At 44.7% G+C, this 24,751-nt stretch overlaps 1 protein-coding gene across 2 annotated transcripts in view; it reads left to right on the top strand.

The window, feature by feature from the left end:
* Nucleotides 1–24,751, top strand: part of LOC122799248 — a 1,077,360-nt gene that overhangs the window by 778,447 nt on the left and 274,162 nt on the right. For both annotated transcript variants that reach the window (XM_044068189.1, XM_044068190.1), the window contains one exon: nucleotides 7,915–8,047. In XM_044068189.1, coding sequence (XP_043924124.1) covers nucleotides 7,915–8,047 — 133 coding nt within the window. The remainder of the gene's footprint in view (nucleotides 1–7,914; nucleotides 8,048–24,751) is intronic.

The following is a 24,751-nucleotide window of genomic DNA, read 5'->3' as shown; positions in this document are numbered from 1 at the left end:
GGGTAACATTGTGATGCAGTGTTTCCCTCCGGGAAAGGACACATGCAAAAAGACAAAGTCTGGGTCAGTCTTGGTTTTTTCCCATGTTGTCTTAGTTTCGCTCGTCACTCAGTCCCCCAACCTTCTGGTGTAGTAAATGTATGTACCTCAGGTCAAGAGGCTTTACATTAGCTCCTACCTTTGAGTCCTTATGGCCATTGCCAAAGGGACACATGTGAATGGAAAAGGCAGAGGTAAGACAGAGTGCTGGCATTGCCTGCAATTGGGAGTCATTGTTGCTACCAGCAGTCTGAGTGGGTAGCCAGCACAGGTATGGGATGCTTCAGGGGCCCACGAACTGAAGCCCCATGCCTGTCCTCAGCATATTAGTGGAGTGGTGGTCCTTACTCTGCTTTTTCTTTTTACATGTGCCCTTTCTGTGCCCCCTTGTCAATCATTGTGTGTAATTTGGTGTTTTCAAGGGTGGTATGTATGTACCTCTGCAGCGTCATCACCACTTATGTACCTTATGAAAAGAATAATGCCCCCGTGGATAGTAGTGAAGATTCACTCTGAAAAAGCCAGTGGTTTGTAGCCTGGTGAAAGCGCTTAGTCATTTGGTATTTCTGTGTTTGTTGGCATATTAGAAGTGGAAGACCATCGATTTTTTTCTCTGGTGACTGTTTTTTATTATTTTTATGTTTACAAGTTTGCTTTTTTCTGTTTGGAGTACCTTACTTTTATCACTAGTAATCTGTTTGCCTTTTCTTTCTTGTGCAGGTTCGTCCACCTTCTGACACTGACTTGGCTTCACGAGCAGAACGACAAGTGAAAGTGTGGGTATGTGGCCATTCCTACATTCACTGTGCTGCCAGCCATGCCTCCATAAGTGGAAAGCACTACAACTTGAGCTTCCCCACATGTACTGTGAAGATATACTGGATTGCAAGAAGAGGTATGCGTTTGAGCGGAATACTGCAGTTGCTGGAAGAGAAGTGCGCCATCTACCCTGAGCCTGACATCCTTGTGCTGCACATTGGAGGGGATGATGTCATCAGTCAACCATTCGGAAGGCTACGGTTTCAAATCCGAGCAATCTTTGAACACCTGCAGTCGTGGTGGCAATGTTTTCATTATGTGTGGTCTGACATAATTCCTCGCCAGATATGGAAAACAGCAAACAGTCAACGGGCAGCGCACAAGGCCAGACGTTTACAGAATTGGTTCATGTATGGCTTGATGCACAGGGTCGGTGGATCTACAATCTGCCATGACAGCATCACCACAGAAAATGTTCACCTTTTCAGAAGGGATGGCATTCACCTAGGAAATTGCGTTGTTCTTGACTGATCTCCATAATGGCGTGAGGAGAGCTATGCAGGATTGTTAATATGCAGCTTGTGAGAAGAATGGAAAACACCCATGACCAAGTAGGACCAGTATGGTAAGTAAAACTTTATTATGAAATGTGTTCTGTAAAATATATTTTTCTGACTTTGGCAAATAACTGTGGTAAGGATCTGGTGAATATGCTGAGAAAGAACAACTGTTTCAGGAGAGTGCTACCACGTACAATCGAATATGTCAGTGACCATTTTGCAAAACTTTTTTTTTAGTCTGCTTTTAAAAGGCATGTGTACAGTTTAGATGACAGGAAGGGTTTACTAATACAGATCCCTTAGGTCCATTGCTGAATGGATGCATGTAAAGAGAAAAGGCATAGGTAAGGCAGACTGCTGACACTGAAGGAGGTCATGCGACTGCAGTGGTATCAGCTGTCTGAGTGGGTAGCCAGTACAGCTGTCGGACAGATCAAATGGCCTTGCCTGCCACTGAAGTCCCATGCCTGTCCTGCGTTCATTAGTGGAGGGGCAGTCCTTATTTTGCTTTTTTTCTTTACATGTACCCATTCAGCAGTATGTTGGCTACACCAAGAATGTGTATATTTACAATCATATGTGTCTACATGGTAGAACAACTGGTTCTGAATGCTATACACATGTACAGATATCAGTTTTGTTAGGACTCAGGCTATGGAAATTATGATTTTTTTCATATTTTGGTAAATAACTTTGCAAGGGAGCATCTGAATGTGCTAAGTAATATCTCATTTTGAAGACAGTGTTGCTGGTTCCAACATGGTAAAAGAATTGTGCCTGTATGTTGTATACATGTGCAGATATCAACGTTTGTTTTGGCGTTAGATAATGGAAATTATGATTTTTTCATATTTTGATAAATAACTTTGCATGGGAGCATGTCAGTGTGCCACGTAATACCTCATTTTGAAGACTGTGTTACTCCGTACAACATGGTAAAAGAACTGTGTCTGTGCACTGTACACATGTACAGATATTACAGTTTTAGTCTTGTAGGATTATGAAAATTATACATTTCCAATACTTCTCATTATTATGCCCATATCTTTGCAAGGGAGCATGGTGATCACACAAATGATGCATCATTTTGAAGCTGACATTGAGATGCACAACTTCTACACTGATATGTAGGCTCTTTCTGTTACAGGTGATGAGATATTATGCTTTGTTTATTTATCAATTATGAGTAATATTATATTAATCATATTTCTGTGAATAGCTCCGTAAAGGAGCATCACACTGAAATGGTTAAGGTATCATTTTAAAGCTGACATTCATACTACCAGATTAAATACAAATTGTATGGGTCTACATGGTACATTGACCAAGATATTGTGCTTTGCTTTTCCAAAAAGGTAAAAAAATACGAACAATATCAACATTCCTTGCCAAATATTTAATAATGACTTTGATATGCACTATCAGCATTTACACTGTTGGAAAGGTCAGTGTCTGCTGAACAACGTTTGCATTTACATTTTTAGTCTAGCTCTTATAGTTAAAGAGTTATGAACATTTATTTTCTGTATGGTATTACAAATGGATTTTCTGAAAATGAGCTCAGGCTGCACTGTTGTTCCTGTGGTGGAATTAAGCAGGCAGCTTTTTCTGAGCTGCTCCGGAGTGAATGAGTTGATGCCCTGTGCTTTTGCATTCTGACCGTGTATTACAACACTCTTATACAGATTTCCTAGACAGTTATATGTTGTAGGACAGTGTGGGCGACAGTGATGTGTAAATACCTCATTATTCAGAGCAACTGCATATCATTCGTGTATTTTTGGACATAGTGTTGGTATCTGACAGACCTGTGGGAGGAATGTTTATTAGCACTAGCTGAATGTTCCCACACACAGTACCAGATTCCACATTACTACTATGCACAAACATCTCACTCTGTTACTGTATGCACTCTGACCACAGCTTGACAAGTTGGGGTGTAAATGGGACATACATGGGTTCTTAGTCACATAAGGTATTGGGGAGTTGCTAGTGTGCCAGCTTTGTTCTCATAGATGTGTGTCAATCAGTTGTATTTCCTGTTTGCTGCCTATACTTCTGGGATCATCCTACTGATTTCCCAGAGGGCCAGGTTGATAGGCAACAGATATGGGCCACTTTACTGGACATATCTGTACAGTTGTGGGGTGTGATTCTGTATGCAGAATACTACCATTGGCAGAATTGAAACCGTGGCTGTGTGTGCTAATAAAAACAACAGTTCACATCTCAGTTGCATGTGCTGTTCGTTTTTTGTTGTCTACATTTCCCCTGTTTACTGTCTGTGTCTTTTCAGTTGTACTAAATGGCCTCTGGGGATTACACCTGTCATATACAGGCATTCCTACACATTCAATTTATGGTGTACACTGTGGGTAACGGTGCTTAATACAGCAGTACTGTTACATGATTGCAAATCTACATTACCATGTGATACCAGAATATACACATGCAGGCCAGCAGTTAGACCTGTTTTTTCAGGCTGTTAAGCTTTTATTGACATAAAAAATATGAGACTCTTCCTGCCATGTTCTTTAGTGTATGCAGTACTTGCCTTGAACAATACAGGTTTTATACAGGCAATTAATTTACTACTACTTTTAGTTTTATTTCCTGTGACAGTAAATGCATGAGTATTACTGACCTGCCTTGCGTCGCAACCTCGCCAGGCGACTAATGTGGGCCTCCTGGTTCGCGGCCAGCTCCATTGCAGCTGTGGGGGACATAAAGGGGATATTTAGCCATACCTATCCATGATATACCTGAGCTGGCAATTATTACACACATACCGGGGTGATTCTTATACACGACTGGAACATCCCTTGCCACTCTAGCCTCTTGGAGCCACTCCTCCAAGAGGCTCCCCTTACACCACTTCAGGTTGGCATTGTGGTGCCTGACCTGCTCACCAGTTCGGGCTATGCCAGTGGCACTGGTGAGGTCACAGGCAAGACGGTCCCAGGCCTCCGCCTTATATTGGAAGCCCTGGTACTTGCCTAGCAGCAGTTTCTGATCATGGTCTTTGACAAGGAGTCCTGCCATGACCTTGGACTCCTGGATGCCCCAGCACTGCCCCCGAAAGCGCACACCTTCTCCCCTTACTAACCAGTTACGAGATGCATTCCCACCTCTTGGGTTTAAGTAAGGCCGATTTACCGCACTTTTCTGTGATTGGCCAGTTTTGAAACTGCTAAGCTATGGGCAAACCTGCTTACCTAAGGATGGCATTGTTTAAAGGGGTATACCACTGGGCACAATGAGTTAGCTGGCCTACACATTACTTACACCTCCTAAGCTGACCTGTGCAATGCTTAGCGTTGCTTACATTAGACTTTGCAGTATAATTCCTTTTTGGCATTGAGTTATTATTCATTACACCTTATATGTATGCCTGGTATTCATGATTAATGTGTACCTACACTCTCCGGGTCCTTATGTTTTATTGGGGACTTCAACACTCTAGTATAATTACACTTCACTTCTAGGCTTACTGCTGTACTCCAGTTCACATATTTATGTTATGTAGTGGGTTATGGAACATATGACTGTATACGGATTCCTTTCACAGGTTCAGTTTGGTTGTACTATGGTGAGGACTTCTTTGCTGATACCTCATTCTTCTGTACTTCAGTGATGGCTTGGTGGTTAACTACTGTGACTATGGTGTATAGGGTTCTAGGTTCGAGACATACATTGCTGTTTATTTTGTTGATGAGCAGAACAAGGGCCATTAGATACAGAGTGATTAAGACACTTTTGAGCAGTTGTAAGCGGGTTTTCATGTGTTTGCTTGACAGTAAGAACTCCTAACCTGTTGTTACATCTGCTTACATGCTTACAGTTAGCTTTAGAACTGCTTAACCAGTGTAAGATTACTTACTGCCACGCAAACGGGCTTAAACTCACTTACTACTGCTTATAGGTGCTTAAACCTGCTTACTAGTGCCTTATTCATTATGACACTGACACCTCACATGTGCATTTACTGCAGTACTCCAGTTCATAAAAATATGTTATTTAGTGGGTTTTGCAACATAAATATTACTCATAACATGTTTTGCCATGGAAAATTGGATGTGCTACAGTGGAACTCAAACCGGGAATGCCTGCTCGTAAGGCGAATGCTCTGCCCACTACACTATTGCTATGCTGCTTCATTTGCATATATTTTCCTTGTTATCCTCTTCAGCCATTTAAGCTGCATTAACCGTAGCTAAGCGATGGGCACACCCACGCACCTACGGTTAGCTTTAATCGGATTTTTAAAGAAAATAAAGTCTTTCTTCATTTTATGTATTTACACTATTGCTGTTGTACACAAGGGGGACTGTTGGTGGGGATATAAGGTCACCTATGAGAGGTCTTGCTCATTTCATACCCCTTTCTGCTGTTCTTCATTGCAGGGGCATGTATATTCTGAGAGCTCTGCTCTCAGACATGCCCACTGCACTCTTACACACTCCATGTAAGCCTAGGAGCTCAGGCAGTGCACCTCATTACTATGCATGGCGCACTGCCATCCTGCTCCTAAACGGCCACCTCCATGCAGGACTAAGCTAATCCTACACGGAGGAATAGTAAATCAGGGGGATAGTATAATCAGAAGAACTAAATTTGGCTAGTTTATTGGGTGTATCAAATGCTCTATGGATATATTTCCAGGTTTATAGTCTCCAAAATTGTGTGTTGGAAGTTAATTTAATAGAATATAATTATTTTTACTCTATGGCCTGCATATCTGGTATGAATCAGATGCTTCAAAGAAAAAAAAAAGTAAATCAAAAAAAAAAAAAAGAGAGAGAAAGAAATATGACTCATCTTGTTCTTGACTCATTGATTTGTTGCACCACAAGCCCAAGCAGAGCGAGCCAAGGTCATACCAACAGTTGCTCACTCACCAGGCTCACTCATCACTGTCTACAGCAGAAACACAACAAGAGCAACATGGGAAGATGTTTATATTTAACCTGATCCTAAAGACTAACTTATATAATTTTTTCTCTTTTCATTTCCTGGATGTTTTGCTATATTCAGATTTTTAGTGCTCAATGGAGGAATAGTTTGGGCATACTGTCAAAGCTGAAACAAATTAATGGACACCAGCACAATATTAAAATAATAGTTGTGTTGTCCAGTTCTCCTTGACCTTGTATCTAAGCTGTCAGAGTGTCTAGTTTCCAAGCAAGTGTCTGTGCAGCTTCATCTTTCTGCATTCATTGTTTGTTTGTTTGTCTTTTCCCGGTAAGGGGTCGCCACAGCTGAACTCCGGTCCACTAGTAGATTTTTATTGTGGCGAGTTGCCAGCCCGACGCCGAACCTTCAGCGAAGGCACGCCCATTCACGCATGTCTTTCAGAGGCCAAAAGTAAACACTTGACCGCGGGGAAGACATGCAGACTCCACACAGAAGGCACTCCCTGCACACTAGCTGAGAATCCAACGGGAGAACCTCTTGCTGTGAGGCAACAACACAACCGCTTTACCACCGCGGCTAGCTTTCTGCATTCATTACGTATTAAAAATTAGTTACAGTATTCATGAAGAGAACAAGTTCCTGCTGTAGAATATTTATTTTATTTCTCAGTTTTTCCTTGCCATACTCACTTTGTTAGTTACAGAGTCTTCTGTTTGACATTAGCCCTAAACTTTGATATACAAAAGCTGTGACAGGCAGTCCTACTGCCACTTATAGACCCCTTCTCCCAGCTCTAAGGTCTGCTGTTGGCTACAAGAACCTGACTGGTTGTCTTTTTGAGATGTCCTCTGACCCTAATGCGACATCATCTACCATATGTGGTGTCCAAGATATGATCTCCAGTCTGATTCCTATTGACTTTGTCTAGTGCCTGACTTTAGAAGTAAGCTGTACCTTACAAACTAGCATTTCCAAACCATTGCATTGCTGATTCATTAGGGCGGCCGCGGTGGTGCAGCGGTTAGCGTTGCTGCCTCACAGCAAAAGGTTCTTCGGTTCGATCCTCGGCTGGGGTACCTTCTGTGCGGAGTCTGCATGTCCTCCCTGTGGTCGTGTGGGTTTCCTCCGGGTGCTCCGGTTTCCTCCCACATCACAAAGACATGCTGTAGGTGGATTGGACACTCTAAATTGGCCCTAGGCATGAGTGTGTGCATGTGTGTGCCTTCTGTGTAAGGTTGGGCTCCGGGCTGGCAGCTCGACACTGTAAAACTCCACTGCCAATCATGAGTGGACAGGTAATCCACTGTGGTGACCCCTAACCGGGAAAAGCCGAAAGAAGAAGAAGAAGACATTGCTGATTCATTGCTGTTAAAATGTCTGCTGATCCTTAATCAAACTTTCTGTAATTGAGAGTAAAAGGTGGTATTGCTATAAGTGGATGGCAATAGCACTGAAATGCTGTGCTATCTTTTTTAGTAGTTGGATTGTGCTCCAAATCTTTTGTGGCTGCAGCAGAGCAACAACAATATATTGGAGTGAAGTGGTAAGTTCATTGAGCCAGTTAGGGACCACTGCTTGGGAAGGGATTACACTGCAGTATTCAGGCCTTTCAGTTTATCCCAGTCTTATCCTTTGTTTTCAGGCTTTGAGAATGTTCTTCAGGTGTACCAAAGAGAAAAAAGGTCAGTGTGATAACCTGAGCTGCATCGCTTATCATGAGAAACCAAGGATTGTACAACAGCCAGGAATCAGAGTGTCAGGTGTCCCGAGCCCAGGTAAGGGAATCACCACTTTATTTTTTATTGTTTGCCTCTATAATGATATCTGCTATCCACAAAAACATTATTCTAAGACTGTCACCAAGTCAGTTTATGCCATTTCAGAGAATATGTTTGTTATATGCATTATGTACTTGTATGGCTATTACACTGTTGCTTTTTAGAAAACTTATGCAGAGATACTTACTGTGACACACATACCAAATGAACTGTTTGTGGCACATGGGGTTACATCAATGTGGAATTTATTGAAATGATAATTCAGTGAATACAGTAGGTTGACTCTTATTTTAAGCAAAACGCACAGTGTATGTAGTGAAATCTTGAAATTGTGATGGTGGGGGTTAAAAGTGTTTACTTTTTCCTCCAAGATTGTAAGATCTTAGATCCAGTATATTTAGGGATGCATGAGTGTGGAGGTGCAAGGATGGTGCTTGCTCTTTTGTAAAAACACTTGATCTGATGTTGTCCTTCTAATTCTGCTTCATGTATGGGTCTCAGATCCGATACTTGGATGCGACTCGGCCATCTCCCACAGATTTCAGCTTCCAGGCTCAAACTCCTGCCCTACCCATAATCCTCTGCCCCCAATCCAACCTCCCCAGATCTCATTTGCCACCGGTATGCCCAGACATAATTTCCGGGCTCAGCTAAGTCTCAGCTTTTTCTCAAATTATCTTTGTCAAAGTTACTTAATTTACTTATTTTGGCTTATTTTCACTCTTGCGCTTAGTCTCTCTCTAGTTTTTCGAGGGGTGTTCGGCTTTCTCCTCCCCTATCTTTCAGGCTTCGGCCCTTCTTTTTCTCTCTTCTTATGTTATTATATTGTTATTTTAGTAGTGTAGTGATTGGTTGTCAGTTGTTTGTTGACTGATAATGGAGAAACCAACTGGCTTCAAAAGGTACTCCAAGTGCAATAGAGAGATCCTGCACTCAGATGCTCACGACCGTTGTGTGTATTGCCTAGTGTTGGCTCACCTGGATACCCTTTGCAGCATTTGCGAGGGGTTCAACCCTAGAGCAATACAGGAAAGGAAGAATAAACTAATTCTGAAGGGTCTTTTACCCACTACTTCTCCAGGGGCTCAACCCCCCTTCCAGCTGTCTCTCGGCTCCAAAGCTAAGAAAAGACACCCCAAGGAGCCTAGGGCATCTTCAGAGCTGCCTGCAAAGGCTCCAAAGATTTCGGATCTGACCACATCGGTGCTGAGGCCTATGTTGGCTCCATTGGATCCAGTCGACTTAAAGGCTCTGAACAAGCCCTCCACTTCTGCCACGTCCCTGGATCCGAAGTCCTTGGATCCAGGTAGTCCTCCGCAGTCTTCCTCTAGGTCTGCAGGGGATATCCATCACTTTGGTTTCCCCCACACTACCTTCCAGGATCTTACAGACCCCCAGGCATTCCCATCTATCTTCGATGGCTTAGTCTAGATCCTCTCAAAGCCTTTATCTTGACGTGGACAAAATGGTAAGATCTATAATCAAGGCCCAGATTCAGATGGGGGTTCTTCCTGCCCCATCCCCTCGTGGATCGAAGCCTGTCCCATCTGCACCATTTTCTCCTTCTCTGATCCGGGTTTCGGTTTTGGAGCACCAAGACAGTAGTCTTCTGAGGGATTTGGGGTCGTATCAGACAGCATTCACTTCCTTGACTCTGACCATTGCCTTGACTGCCTCTGCTCCACAATCTTCGGATCAGAGTGCATCCCAGATCTGAGAGGTCATGGCCAGATCTGAGGGGCATGGTTCAGCTTCGATGCTCTTGCATCAGTCCCTCCCCCTGGGAGCTTTGGAACTCAACAGTGAGGGGTCCGGTTCTGTCTTGGAGCTAGGGTCCTGGTGAGCTTCTTCTGTCTTCCTCAGTGACTTTGGCTCCAAGGGAGCTCAGGGGAGTCTCCCCGGGACCATCAGCCTTCCAGGTCTTAGAAAAGGCTTGCTCTGTTAGTAGAGTGCCAGACCCTTTGACTGCTACTCCAGCCTGGGTACCCACTCTGGATTGTGACCTTGGATCTGCTATTTCTGCCCCGAGTCAGCCTGTCTTGATGGACCTTCAGTCTGTTCTGCTGGAGGTGGCCCTGTCCTCCTCTGACTCTTCTCCTGAACATCCCACTGAGGAGATCCCATGGAAGAGGATGTGCAAAAGCAGACAGGTAGACTCCCGTATGAAGGTCCTCACCAAGGATATGGATTACACTGAAGGAGAGGGGTCCCCAAAATCACAACTGGATGATGTCTCTTTTGCAGGCATCTTAGAGATCTTGAAGTTAAAATGTAGCTGGTCTTCCAAAACCCCCTCTCCGGAGGAATCTGTATTCCTGGAAGCCTTGTGGATGAGACCATTTACATCCAGCTGATGTTTTTATAGACTTTGTGGTCCATTGGGCCTGGAAGGAGCTGGACACTGTAAAACCATTTCCCAAGCATCCAGATAAAATTATTTCACCCCAGGAGGACCGCGCTTTCTGGAGTAAGGGTATTCTAGTTGATGCCATAGTGGTGGCAGCCACTACTAAGGAAGAGCTTGCCCAGCAGAGCTTGACTGTCCATCCGTCGAACAGGGTGTCCAGAGCGAAGGACAGGTTCGGGTTATGCCTCAGCTACCTTTTCACTGAGGGCACTCAATTATCAGGCAGGTTTTACGTACCTTTAAAGAGCCTTGGTCAAGGAACTCTCTGACTCTTTGGAGGAGTGTATGCCTAAGGAGGAATTTGATAAAGTTTCTCCTAAGCTAACCGCTCTTAACTATAGCTAACTCCTCCATGAGACACATTTCCTACTCAACAGAGGGTTCTTCTAGAGCAGCCAGCATCAGTATCGCAGTACATCACCATGCTTGGATGAGACTGTGTGATTTCGCGGAGCCTTTTAAGGCATCTTTTGTCAGTTCCCCCTTTAATGGTTCTTCTCTGTTCGGACCATCTGTACCATCTGTTAAGGGCAGCCTGACCTACAGCGAGCAAGAAGGTAAGACCTTGTTTGCTGTGGAGATTGTTTTCTACCCTTCAACGAACCTACTCTGGAAGTCAAGGTAGGGGGCTAATCTGATCAAAGCTGAGAGTTCTCCTCCAGAGGCAGAGGAGGAGGCTTTACTGGGTGATGCCACCCCAGAGGCAGAGGAGACCTGCAAAACTAGGGTTCTAGGGAATCCTTTCCCGACAAGCCCTTTCAGCTCTGCTGAGGAGGCAGTTGGGGGTCGTTTTTCTCTGCACTGAAATGCCTGGGCTGAAATCACAACAAAAGTTTAGGTGCAAAACATTATATCCAGAGGCTACCTCATTCCCTTTTCTCATCCTCCTCCAAATTTACTGAACAGACTCCACGACATTCCACCCAGTTATGGGGAGTTGGCAGCTGCCAAAATCACCAGTTTGCTGCAAAAGAGTCATCCAAGAGGTTCCAATCGGTCAGAAAGGGTCCCGAACTTACTCCCATTTTTTTTTTTTGGTGCCAAAGAAAACAGGAGACCAACGGTCCATTCTGGACTTAAGCAGTCTCAAATTCTACATGAAGAAGACCAATTTCCAGATGGTGACAGTTCAGTCCATCCTCCTGTTGCTGAGGAAGGATGACTGGATGTGCTCAGTGAACTTCAAAAATGCGTACTATCACATAAAAATAGACAGGTGCTCCAGAAGTCATCTGCGCATCTGCCTGGGAGCCAGTCACTTCCAATTTTGTGCCTGCCCTTTGGTCTCACCACAGCCCCCACAGGTGTTTACCAAGTGTATGGCAGTGGTCACGGCTCATCTCTGACTGCAAGGGTTACAGGTATTCCCATAGTTGGATGATTGACTTCTGACTGTCCCCACTCAGCATCATCTTTGTCAGGCCAGAGATTATCTTTACCAGCTGTCTCGCTTTCTAGACATTAATATAAATTTGGACAAGTCACAACCAATGCCGGTTCAGACCTTGGAATTAATTGGAGTACAACTAGACATTACTATGCAAATAGCTGCCTTGCCACTACTCTAGAGTGACACTGTGAAATCTCAAGATACAAGCCATTCTGAATCTCCCATCTTCTTCAGCCAGGTTGATTCTTCATACTCTGAGGTCTGTGGCAGCTGCTATACTTTTAGTTTTTCTAGCCAGGTACTATATGCTCATTCTACAATGGATGCTATCTGTTCAGTGAGCTATTCTACATCAGTCCCTATCTGCTCCTGTCAGACTCACAATCATTTGCAGGGCTCATCTACAGTGGTGGATGCAGGCAGACCTGACAGTCGGCAGGCCTTTCACTCACCACCTTCTTTCAGCCACTGTGACCATGAATGCTTCCCATTTGGGGGAGGGGCATTTCCAAGGGAAGATGGTCTAAGACACATGGACTTCGACAGAGACCAGTCTGCATATCAACATCTTGGAGATGAGAGCTGTCCTTGTGTCATTGCAAGACTTTCAGGATAATCTCCCTCCAGGGACTATTGCTATTCACACAGACAACATGTCAGTAGTCTGGTACAACAACAAGCAAGGAGAACCCCATTCATACCCTCTTTGCACAGAGGCCATGAGGGTCTGGGAATGGGATATCTCTTCATACTGCTTTCTTCTTGCAACACATGTACCGGGAAAATCCAAAGTGTTAGCACACAGGCTCAGCAAGACTATTCTTATGCCTCATGACTGGTCCCTCAATCAGTCAGTAGCAAACAAGATATTCAGCCATTGGGGTGTCCCCTGTTATGATCTCGTTGTGTCCCCTTACAACAAATGCAGCAGTTTCTTCACTGTAATCCCCCCTTCCAGGGATTCCCAGAGGGATGCTCTGGTCCTCGATTGGCCTCCAGGACTTCTGTATGCCTATCCTCCTCTTCCCTTAATTCCAAAAGTTTTTCAGAAAGCCAGATGGTTGAAGTGCATGGTGATATTCGTTGCCCCCTTTTGGCCTCATCAGATGTGGTTCCCCTTCCTCTGGTCTCATCTCAAGCGCCCTCCATGGATAGTGGAACCCAAACCAGACCGTTAGGATGCCACCCCAATCTCCCCACTCTCAAGTTAACCACATAGTTTCTCTAGTTCCCTATGATTGCTAGGGGTCCAGGCTTTCCTCTCCAGTCAAAACTATTCTCTTGGTCTCTCAGAAAGCATCTGCTAAGAAGGTATACAAGAGTAGGTGGAAAAGGTTTTCTATTTGGGCAGTCAACAATCACGTTGATTCCTTTTCAGCTCCTATTCCCTATAATCTGTCTTTTATAGAATCTTTATATAAGCAAGGTTCTAGTTTTGCCACCATTAAACTTCATTTGACAACCATATCCAATTTCCATTCAGGACTACCTTCGGGATCTGTTGCTTTTGCTAAGTTATGTGGAACCTTTTTGAAAGGTGTTTTTCTTTTGAGGCCTCCAATCAAAGATCCTACTCTTCCATGGGACTTCACTGTTGTTCTACAAGTCTTGACCTAGAGCCCCTTTGAATCGGCTAAATCTGTCTTTTATAGAATCTTTATATAAATGCCACCATTAAACTTCAGTTGGCAGCCATATCCATAGGTTCATAGGTTCATACTAGGCTATCTGCCCTAGGGCATTTATAAGCCTAGCCAGAGTGTGTTTGGCTTTCGCCACCCATTTTAAATTAATTTTGCTATGGCCTTTTTCGAGGTTAGTATACTGTGCCTCTGCCTAACAGTGACACAGAAGTGATACCCGGGGTAAACCTACGATCCCCCATCCACTCATCAAGATTCCACTTGAAGAGAGTCAATGAGGGACTCTGCCTAACCTGGACTGGGATTTTATTCCAGAGTGAAGGGAGCCTCTGGGTTATGAATCTGTCCTTCCAGCATGTCCTATTTATTTCAGTGCTGAGGTTCAAGTCTCTTGAGCGCGTAGCTCGATGGGATTTGGATTTTCTGAGGTGCAGCATGTCCATTAATTCCGGGTTGGACATGGCTTTATACGTCAGGCACAGATCGCCTCTGAGCAGGCGGTATGCCACTGAGTAGAGCTGGAGTTTCTTTAACCGGGCAGCATATGGCATCTGTTTGAGCCCTTTGATCCTCTTGGTGAGGTACTTTTGGGGTCTTTCCAGTTGCTGCAGGTGTCTGGTAAGGTACATCCCAAAAGGGGCATTGTACTCAATTATGGGCCTGATGAGGGATGAGTAAAGAGGCACGATGACCTCCCCTGATCTAGATGTGAATCTCTTCATGATTAGGTGGGCTATGTAAAATGTTTTTCTAACCACTTTGGCCACGTGGTTGTCAAATGAGAGGCTGCTATCAACTTGGGCCCCCAGGTCCCTAATTACTTCTTCCGTACTTAATGGATTACCACCTATGTGGTAATTGTGGGCACTTTGTTTTTGCTAAAGGGGATGACTATAGACTTTTTGGCGTTTAGCTTGAGGCCATGGCTCTGGCACCAGTTGTCTGTTTCTATGATGCCCTTTTGGAGGATGCTTGTGTCGGCTGGAGAGTCGATTATGGCGCCCAGTTTGCAGTCATCTGCGAACTTGGTCAGCCACAGTCCTTCCGTGTTGGCCTGTACCTCCGAGAAATATATACCGAACAAGAGAGATCCCAGGACTGAGCCTTGTGGGACGCCACTTGTAACTGGTTTGGAATCTGACATGGCTCCAGCAATTCTAACCATGTGGGTTCTGTCCTTGAGCCAGTTTGCAACCCATCTAGTGACATAGGGGTTTATATTTAAGCTGGTGAGCTTATCTATAATGCCTGAGTGGGGTATTGTATCGAAGGCTTTTGCGAGGTCCAGGTAGGCTGTGTGGACCACCTTCCCCTCGTCAATAGCCTTGGTGACTGTTTCAAAGAAATCGACCAGGTTTAAGAGGCAGGATCTGCCCTTAACAAAACCAAACTGGGTAGGATCCAGTGTCTGTAGGTCCCCAATATCTTTATTTATGAGGTCCATGATGATCCTTACCATAGCTTTGCAGACCAAGCTAGTCAGGCTTATGGGGCGATAGTTTCCAGGATCCATTGAGGCACCACCTTTGTGGAGAGTGACCACTGTTGCTGTACGCCACTATTTGGGTACATATCCTGTGGTAAGGCTGAGATTGAACAGTAGTTTTATGTTTGGGTTTAGCTCTTCTTGGAGTTCATGTAGGACACAGCCCGGGATACCGTCTGGTCCCATTGATGCTGTGTTTTTTGCTTTGGATAGGGCGGCTCTTACCTGAACATCTGAGATGTCAGGGGGGCAGCACTCTGCTGGGATAGATGTTTGCCCTTTTGGTGGGGGGGGGGGGAGAAGTTTGCGCTGAACCTGTCAGCTAGGATGTTGGCAATGTCTGTGGGTTTGGTGTATTTTTTGTCATTCTGGACTAATTCTGAGCATATCTGGGAATTCCCACCCAGGTTCCTAACATAACTAAGGAAAGCCTTGTGATTATCCTTAGTGTCCTGTGCAATTTTTCTCTCGAAGCTGGCCTTAGACGATTTTATGAGTGCCCATAGTTTTTTGCTAACACTGATCAGAGATGCCTTCCCTTTTTGGGATTTTGCTCTATCATGTAGTAGCTTCCTCCTTCTCTTTGTTTATGGCTGGGGTCCACCAGACAGGACGTCTGCCTTTGGAGGATTGGGTCTTGGTTTTGTTTGGGATTGCATGATCCATGCATTCCTGAAGGTGTTCATAGAATGCGTTTATAAAGGATTCTGCGGTCTGGGCCGTATTTTCCACAGGCCCGGGGGCTTTGAAGGATTCCACCTCGGTTTTGAGGAGTGTGAAATTTGCTTTAGAGAAGTTTTTCACTGTGGTTTTCTGGGCAGGGGGTGGGGTCAGGATGTGAATATCCAGTGAGATTAGTTTATGGTCTGATCTTACCAGTGAGGGATACACTTCTGGTCTGGAGCATAGAGTCCCCATGTTGGTGATGATCAGGTCCAGTATATTTTCCCCTCTTGTGGGAGTGGTAACAAGTTGTTCCATAGCATTTGAGTTTATAAATTCTAGGAACCTTTGAGCTAGGGTATTGGAGCTAGAGTAATGCTCCCAGTCTATGTTTGGGTAGTTGAAGTCGCCCAATATAATGGTGTTTGGAGAGACCTTCATATTTTCCAGTGTTCTCAGGAAGGCCGAGTGGGGTTCCTGGGTTTGGGAGGGTGGTCTGTAGCAGGCTATAAACTGGAAGGCAGTTTTACCCACTGTTAATTGCACATGGATAGTCTCTGATGCTTCGTGCTGTGCCACCAACCTGGAGGTGTGGGTATCTTTGACGAATATTGATACTCCCCCTCCTTTTCTGGTTCGGTCCAAGTTTTGGGGCCGAAAAGCATGGTATGAGGTATAACCTGGTAGTGCTGGGGTGCTTTCGGGAGCCTTGAACCAGGTTTCTTTTACTGCACAGATATCAATGTTCTCCATGCTAAGGAGAGTTTCGAGTGCATGCATCTAGAGGTTTAGACGTCTGGCATTGAGTAGCATTACTCTTAGTTTCTTATCCCTTGTGATACCTATGAAGGTGGGTTTGTCTTTTGAGCCTTGCCTAAAAAAGGCACTATGGGTGTAGCAAGAACCTTTGCCAATATCCAAAAGCCCAGGGGTGACAGGTGCAAGCCGTCCCTAGCGAAGCATCGTGGCTTGTCAAGCATGTCATCCCAGGCTGTCAGGCATTGGATCCCCTTTGAATGACACCAATACTTAAGCCAATTGTTGAAATTAATCATCTTGTCTTCATATTGTGGCATCATTCTTGGTGAGGGTAAGATGCTACTCAAGGTCAGGGTCATACCGGCCTGGGCTACATGCTCAGAGATTGCTATTCAGGCCTACCTTCGGGATCTGTTGCTTCTGCTAGGTTATGTGGAACATTTTTGAAAGGTGTTTTCCTTCTGAGGCCACCAATCAAAGATCCTACTCCTCCATGGGACTTGACTGTTGTTCTACACATCTTGACCCAGTGCCCCTTGAACCGGCTAAGGATTGTGACTTGAAGTTTTTGTCATGGAAATCCACCTTTCTTGTTGCCATTACTTCAACAAAAAGGGTATCTGAGTTACAACCACTTTCTTCCAAGCATCCCTACATTATCTTTCACACGGATCGGGTTTTCCTCCACACTAACCCTTCTTTCATGCCAAAAGTGGCTACATCATCCAATTATTTACTAAATGCTTTCAGTTACTGGTGTTCTTTCCTAACTACTCTAACAAAGAGGAATAAGGAGAGAGTACCTTTTGCATTCGTTGAATGTTCACAGGGAGCTCCGATGTTCATCGTGTTTCACTGTTGCAGTCATTACTCTTAGGTTATCCTGCTGGCAGGCTACCCTCCGTCGTCCAGAATTCCAAAGTCTACGTCCGGCGTCGGTTGCTGTCGCCTCTTCCTTGACGTCAGTGCACCAGGGGTATAAAAGATGCAGCCGACACCATTTTCTTCAGTCTTTCTTGCCTTGCGGTGCCTGAAGCAAAAGCAGTTCGCAAGTGCGGGTTGGACGACTCCTGAGATTTTCAAATCCGAATTTCAGAACCGAAGTCTTCATTAAAGCTAAGTACCCCGTTGGGGAAACTTTTTTCTTGCTCCAGACCAATGTCAGAAAAAGTTAACAATTGTATTTCTTGTGGGAAGCAAATACCGCATAAGGATTTTCACTCTTACTGTATTCCTTGCCTAGGCCCTGATCACAACGTTGCTAGCTGTCGGTTTTGTGCTAGATTTAACCAACTCACTGTTAAGCGTCGGTTCGATTTTGCATTTCATTACTTTGGCCGAAGATTTAATTATATAATGCCGTCGGAACAGCCGACGACCGGAGTTTACAAAAAATGCAAGGACAAGGAAAAGGATAGGCAGCCGAGGTCCAAAACCGATGACGAGGCCTCTGCTAGGCTGTTCTCCGGTTCTCAGTGAGGTGCTTTTGCAGCCCCTTCCGCCCACTACCTCAGAGCCACAGGCCGCTTCCGACTCCCACGTGGAGCCGACTGGGCCTTTGGATACTCAAGGTATTGGACACTCGGAAACCATTCCCTCAGATGGGTCCAGAGCCGCTGAGCAGGCATTGGCTTCTGAGGGTGTCTTCAGACCTACACAACTATATATTAAGCCATCTTCAGCTTCAAAGACAAAGTCTAAAGCTGCTCTAAAGACAAAGAAACAAGTACAGCATTCTCCTAATCAGTCTACCATGCCTAAAAAACAGATGCTCAGAATGGCCGAAGACCTAATTTCTTTGAGCAGGGGCTCCCATCCCCCACCTGATAAGAGCCCTAGGCAAGAGACAGAGTATTATTCTTGTGATCAGGTTTCTATTTCCTCTGATTCCTCTTCTGAACAGGATTATTCCATGCTTCCCTATGAGGATTCTGATGCTGAAGAATCAATTCCTTCAGCCTCTCCTCCTGAGGATTATTCTTTTGGGGAAACCCTGCATACCATGAGGGAGCATTTCCACTGGGAGAGCCAAGATTATTCTGAATCTAAGAAAAGGTTCAGAGACTTTCTGCTACTTCCTCAGCACAGTCCCCTTGCTGTTCCACCTGTTTTTAGACATTGCAGATGATGTATTTTCAGAGTCCAGCCTGTCCCCTGACTCTTTACCCCCTGCACCTGCTAAGCCAAACAGATACTACAGGGTTCCGGATTCTCATAAATTCCTTTATAAAAACCCTGCTGCTGATCCAGAAACTATATCTCAGGGTCCCAAAGGGGTTAAAGCCTCCACTGCAAAAAACCCTATCCCCTCTGATAGGGATTCCAGAGCTCTAGACAGATGGGGGAAGAAAGTATACACTTCTGCTACCTTGGCTGTAAGGGCTTTAAATTGTCAGTTTCATATGCTTAAATATCAGCAATATTTAATGACACTGCTTAAACAGAAATTGTTGACAAATACTGAATGTTCCGAGAACAAGGAATTGCAGGATTTATTGCATGCAGCTGAACAAGTGGGAAAGCATGCTTTGCAATGGGGGTTATGATTCACTGGAGGCCTCGTGCAGGGCCGCTGTCACAGGTTCTGTTATTGAAGGCATGCTTGGTTAAAGGAATAGAATCTGCCTGATCATGTTAAAGCAAAATTATCAGATGCACCATTGCAGCATGATACTTTGTTTGGTACTAAAGCAGAAGAGGTTTTGAAAAAAATGGAGGATAAAGCAAAATCCATGCAGACAGTCAAGGATTTCTTCCAGGTACAGCCTCCCAGGTTTAGCAGGAACTGGCCTTCTAAAAATTGGTCCTTTCCAGTGTTGGAGAGACCACAAAGAGGCAGATACAGGCGTCCCAGAGTCAGATCTCAGCCCCAAGGCTCATACAGGCCTAAACAATGGTGTGCTTCTAGCTCCAAAAGCGGAGAAGACAAATCACAACCTTACAGGAAACAGTCCCAATGACTTTCCTTTGCCAGATCCAAGTACTTTTCTTTAGCCCCCTTAGGGGGGAAACTAGCACGTTTTTTATCAAATTGGCAAATAATTACTCAAGACAAATGGGTCCTGAACATAGTGTCCCAAGGCTACAGATTCCATTTTCACACACTACCAAGGTCAAAAGGTATGCCAGACCTGCCACACAATAAATGGGCAGAGGCGCAAAAACTAATTACAGCCCTCATGGACATGAGGGCCATTCAGCAAGTACCACAACAAGAACGGGGGCAAGGAATTTACTCCAGACTTTTCCTAGTACCCAGGAATGACAGAACCTGGAGGCCAATACTGGACCTGTCTATTCTAAATATGTTTTTGGAAGTTCCAAAATTCAAGATGTTAACTCTACAGCAACTACTGCCCATGCTGGGCAAGAAGGCTTGGCTCGTAACTTTGGACCTAAAAGAGGCATACCTGCATGTCCCAATCAGACAATCTTGCAGAAGATACCTCAAATTCATAGCTGGCTCAATGCACTACCAATTCTCTGCACTGCCCTTTGGCTTATCTGCTGCGCCTAGGGTCTTCACAAAGTGCCTGGCACCAGTAATTGCATTTTGCAGACAAAGAGGAATTCAAATATATCCGTACTTGGACGACTGCCTAATTCAAGCAGAGAACAAAGACATTCTTCTAAAGCATCTGGCGTTTGTAAAAAGATTACTAACTGGCCTAGGGTATACAGTAAACGAAAAGAAATCAAAACTAGTGCCCTCTCAAGAGATAATATTCCTGGGTGCAAGCTTAAATACAACTGCCCAGATGGCTTATCTCAGGCTAGACAAACAAAAGCAACTGACTTCTTACTTCAAGAAATTTCCAACAAAAACCCACTTATCTGCAAGGAAAATCCTGCAGGCCCTGGGTTCCATGGCATCCTGCATTCTACTAATTCCGTATGCCAGACTGCATATGAGGAAACTACAATGGTATCTAAAAAGTGTTTGGACTCAGCATTGCCACAGCCTGGAGACAGTAATTGCAATCATTCCCTGCCTGCAACAGGAGTTTCGATGGTGGGCAGAAGGCTGTCACCACAACAAGGGTCTGCCATTCAGTTTACCCACAGCCAGACAGACACTGACAACGGATGCATCAGATTATGCCTGGGGGGCCCATATGGCAGGAAAATGTATTCAGGGCATATGGCCTGCAAACCAGATGCATCTTCACATCAATCAAAAAGATGCTAGCTGTTCAAAATGCCCTGACAGCCTTCAAGGACCTGCTTCATCCAGGACAACTACTGATTAAGACAGACAGTACTACGGTCATGTGGTACATAGGAGGCACACATTCCTACCCTTTCTGCAGACAAGCAATGACCTTATGGGACACAGCATTGGCTTTTCAAATTCACTTGCAAGCACAATTCCTGCCAGGAAAAACAAATACTCTGGTAGACGACCTAAGCAGAAACCTCATGGATCCCCACGAATGGAAACTGGATCCACAAGTCTTCAGCATGATAAGGGAATGGGGATGCCCAGACATAGATCTATTTGCCTCCCCCCACAACTGCCAATTGCAGAGATTCTGCACACGGATTTATCACAAGCAAGCATGGAAAGTGGACGCCCTATCCTTCAGCTGGAAAAATCTAACAGTATATGCCTTTCCTCCACTGCCTCTCCTTCCCAGGGTACTCATAAAGGTCAGACAAGAGAAGCCAAAAATGATACTGATTGCACCAGACTGGCCATGCCAGCACTGGTACCCAGTCCTAAAGAGCTTGTCTCAAGGTCCAGCATGGATATTGCCTCAAACTCCTCACTTGCTGACCCAACAAAACAATCAGATCCTGCACAGCCAACTCAGGACCTTAAATCTGACAGCATGACGGATAATGTAACCATTCAGAACACTCCTCTTTCAAAAGCTGTTATGGATGTTATCTTGGAGGCCAGGAGGCCCAGTACCAGAAAATCTTATGCAGAAAAATGGAAGAGATTCTGTGCTTGGAACAAGGCATTGACACGTGTGTACCAAATATACCTCAGATTTTACAATACCTAACTGAGATGCTGAACAAAGGCCTTTCTTTCTCATCAATTAAGATTCATGCCTCTGCCATTTCAGCCCATTACAATACGGAACCACCTATCTTTTCTCATCCTTTAATAAGGCAGTACCTCCTAGGGTCCAATAATTAGGCCTCCAAGGAGAGCACCAATTCCGGCCTGGGACCTAAATTATGTATTGGAAAAACTCACGCTGCCTCCTTTCGAGCCAGCTTCAAAAACAGATATAAAATTTTTTTCCTGGAAAACAGCTCTACTCCTAGCAATAACCTCTGCAAGGTGAGTCTCGGAGTTACAAGCACTCATGGCTGTGGAACCTTTTATCATTTTTCATCCAGACAGGGTTTCTCTGAGAACAAACCCTACATTCATGTTTAAGGTGGTATCTAGTGTGGCCCTCAACCAAACCATTCACTTGCCTACCTTTTATCCAGATCCACAGAACAAGGGTGAGAAAATTCTGCATTCTTTGGACATACCCAGGCAGTTACGTTTCTACTTGGACAGAACTAAAGCTTTCAGAAAAATTAGCAAATTTTACTGTCATATGCTGTAGGATCACAAGGAAAGGCTATCTCAAAACAGACTATTTCTAAATGGATAGGCCATTGCATCCGTTTCTGCTATTTTCAACATGGCAAATCAGTGCCTAAGGGCATTAGGCCTCATTCCACCAGAGCAGCAGCCACTTCAGCAGCCTTCCTCAGAGGAGTACCAACCAAAGATATCTTAGAGGCTGCAACTTGGAGTTCAGTGCACACTTTCACAAAGCACTACCACTTACCTCTTTACTCTAAGTCCAGAGCAGACTTTGCCACAGCAGTTCTGCAGGGCCTCATAGCCTCTCCTGATCCTTTATAGCCCAGCCGCCCTTCCTCAGCTTTGGGATTCAACCCAAGAGTAATGACTGCAACAGTGAAACACAAACGTACAGTTGTGTACCTACCATATATGTAGATGTTCAAGTGCATTCACTGTTGCAGTCCAGGTTACCCACCCACCATCCCCCTTCTCTTTGCTGGGACTTTTCTGCATTACTCTATCGTATACAACCTGTTTGGTGTATTTGCTTGTAGACAAAGGAAATGTTATTTTTGTGCATGTATTTTTATTGGCATATTTTTTCAGCCTACCAATTTGGCATCTGACATCTGGGGCAAGAAAAAACTAAGAAAATGGCATCTGCTGCATCTTTTATACCCCTGGTGCACTGACGTCAGGGAAGAGGCAACAGCAACCGACGCCGGACCTAGACTTTGGAATTCTGGCCGACCAAGGGTAGCCTGCCAGCAGGATAACCCAAGAGTAATGACTGCAACAGTGAATACACTTGAGCATCTACATTTATGGTAGGTACACAGCTGTACTTTTCTACCTCCATAGAACCAGGCATTTTAGGAAATCGGAGCAGTTATTTGTTTCTTTTTCTCTTAATCATAAGGGTCAACCTGTTTCAAAAGTGACAATAGCAAAGTGGATTACTAGCTGTATCTCCTTTCTTTATGAAAAAAATGGTTTGCACTTGCCAGGTCCTGCAAAAGCTCGTTCCACAAGGTCCATTGCTGTGTCAGCTGCTTTTTCATCTAGGATTCCCATTGATGACATTTGTGCTGCAGCGACATGGCTTAACTCTTATACCTTTTTGACTCGCTATAAATTAGATATTGTGTCCAGGAGCAGAAAGTCCTTTGCTTTCTTTGTGCTCCAGCATATACTTCCTTGAGGCCACCCAAGAAATAATGTAGCTGGGGACTCGGACCCATACTTGAAGCAGAATAATAAGGACAACATCAGATTTATTAGTTATGTACTTACCATAACTTGTTATCTGGGCTGTCCTTTTCTCATTCTGCTTCATCTTCCCTTTCAGCAGTCCCCCTCCTGTTGAGATATGGTTCCAGAGGATCTGGAACAGCCTCTGTTGGAACCTTGGTTCTTGGTTGAGCTCTTGGTTACCTCCTTCCTATCCTGTTTCTTGGTGCAGCAATCTCGATCTGAGGAGGTTGGACTGGAGGCAGAGGATTATGGGTAGGGGAGGAGTTTGATCCTGGAAGCTAAAGTCTGTGGGAGGTGGCTGAGTCAGATCCAAGGATCGGATCTGAGACCCATATGTGAAGCAGAATAAGGAGAGGACAACACAGATACCAAGTTATGGTAAGTACATAACTAATAATTTTGTGTTTTTTGGTGTTGTCGACTTTTCCTGTTGACGTTTTCATTGATATTCTGTTTGATGTTATTAAAGTTGATTTTTCATACGAGTCTGAATAAACATGTTCACACTGCTGCAAGCTTGGACTATGTTGAGCTTATCCCTTGTTCATAGGTTCATAGGTTTATACTAGGCTATCTGCCCTAAGGCATTTATAAGCCTAGCCCAAACTTTTTGTGGCTTACGCCACCCCTTATATGAAAAAATACTGTGCCCATTAGTTTGTTGTGCCTCTGTCCAGCAGTGACACAGAGATGATTCCCGGGATAAACCTATGATCTCCCATCCACAGGTCAAGATTTCTCTTGAACAGAGCCAGCGAGGTGCTCTGCCTCACATGGACCGGGATTTTATTCCATAGCATAGGGAGTCTCTGAGTGATAAATCTATCCCTCCAGCACGTCCTATTTATATCCGTGCTAAGGTTTAAGTCGCTTGCTCTAGTGGTTTTGGTGGATTTGGATTTTTTGAGGTGGAGCATGTCCATTAATTCCGGGTTGGACATGGCCTTGTATGTCAGGCACATGTCACATCTGAGCAGACGTTATGCAACTGAATAGAGCTGGAGTTTCTTCAATCTGGCAGCATATGACAGATTTTGGAGTCCCTTTATCCTTTTGGTGAGGAACTTTTGGGGTCTCTCCAATTGCTGCAGATGTCGGGTGCGATACATCCCTTATGGGGCATTGTACTCGATCATTGGTCTGATAAGTGAAGAGTACAGGGGAACAATGACCTCACTAGATCTGGATGTGAATCCCTTCATGATCAGGTGGGCAATGTAGAAGGTCTTTCTAACCACTTTAGCAACGTGAGTGTCAAAAGAAAGGCCACTGTCAACCTGGGTCCCCAGGTCCCTGATAACCTCTTCTGTGCTTAGTGGATTGCCACCTATATGGTAGCTTGGGGTTACCTTGTTTTTCCCGAAGGGTATGACTATACATTTTTTGGCGTTTAACTTCCGGCCATGGCTCTGGCACCAGCTATCTGTTTCCGTGAGTCCCTTCTGAAGGATATCCGTGTCCAATGCACTTTCCACTATGGCGCCCAGTTTGCAGTCAGTCGTCTGCAAACTTTGTCAGCCAAAGTCCTCCCATGTTGGCCTGTACTTCTGAGAAGTAGAT

The sequence above is a fragment of the Protopterus annectens genome, chromosome 4.part0 (assembly GCF_019279795.1).
Source record: "Protopterus annectens isolate FY-2018-M chromosome 4.part0, PAN1.0, whole genome shotgun sequence".
NCBI classification, from domain to species: Eukaryota; Metazoa; Chordata; order Ceratodontiformes; family Protopteridae; genus Protopterus; species Protopterus annectens.
This window is presented reverse-complemented; position numbering and strand designations above follow the sequence as displayed.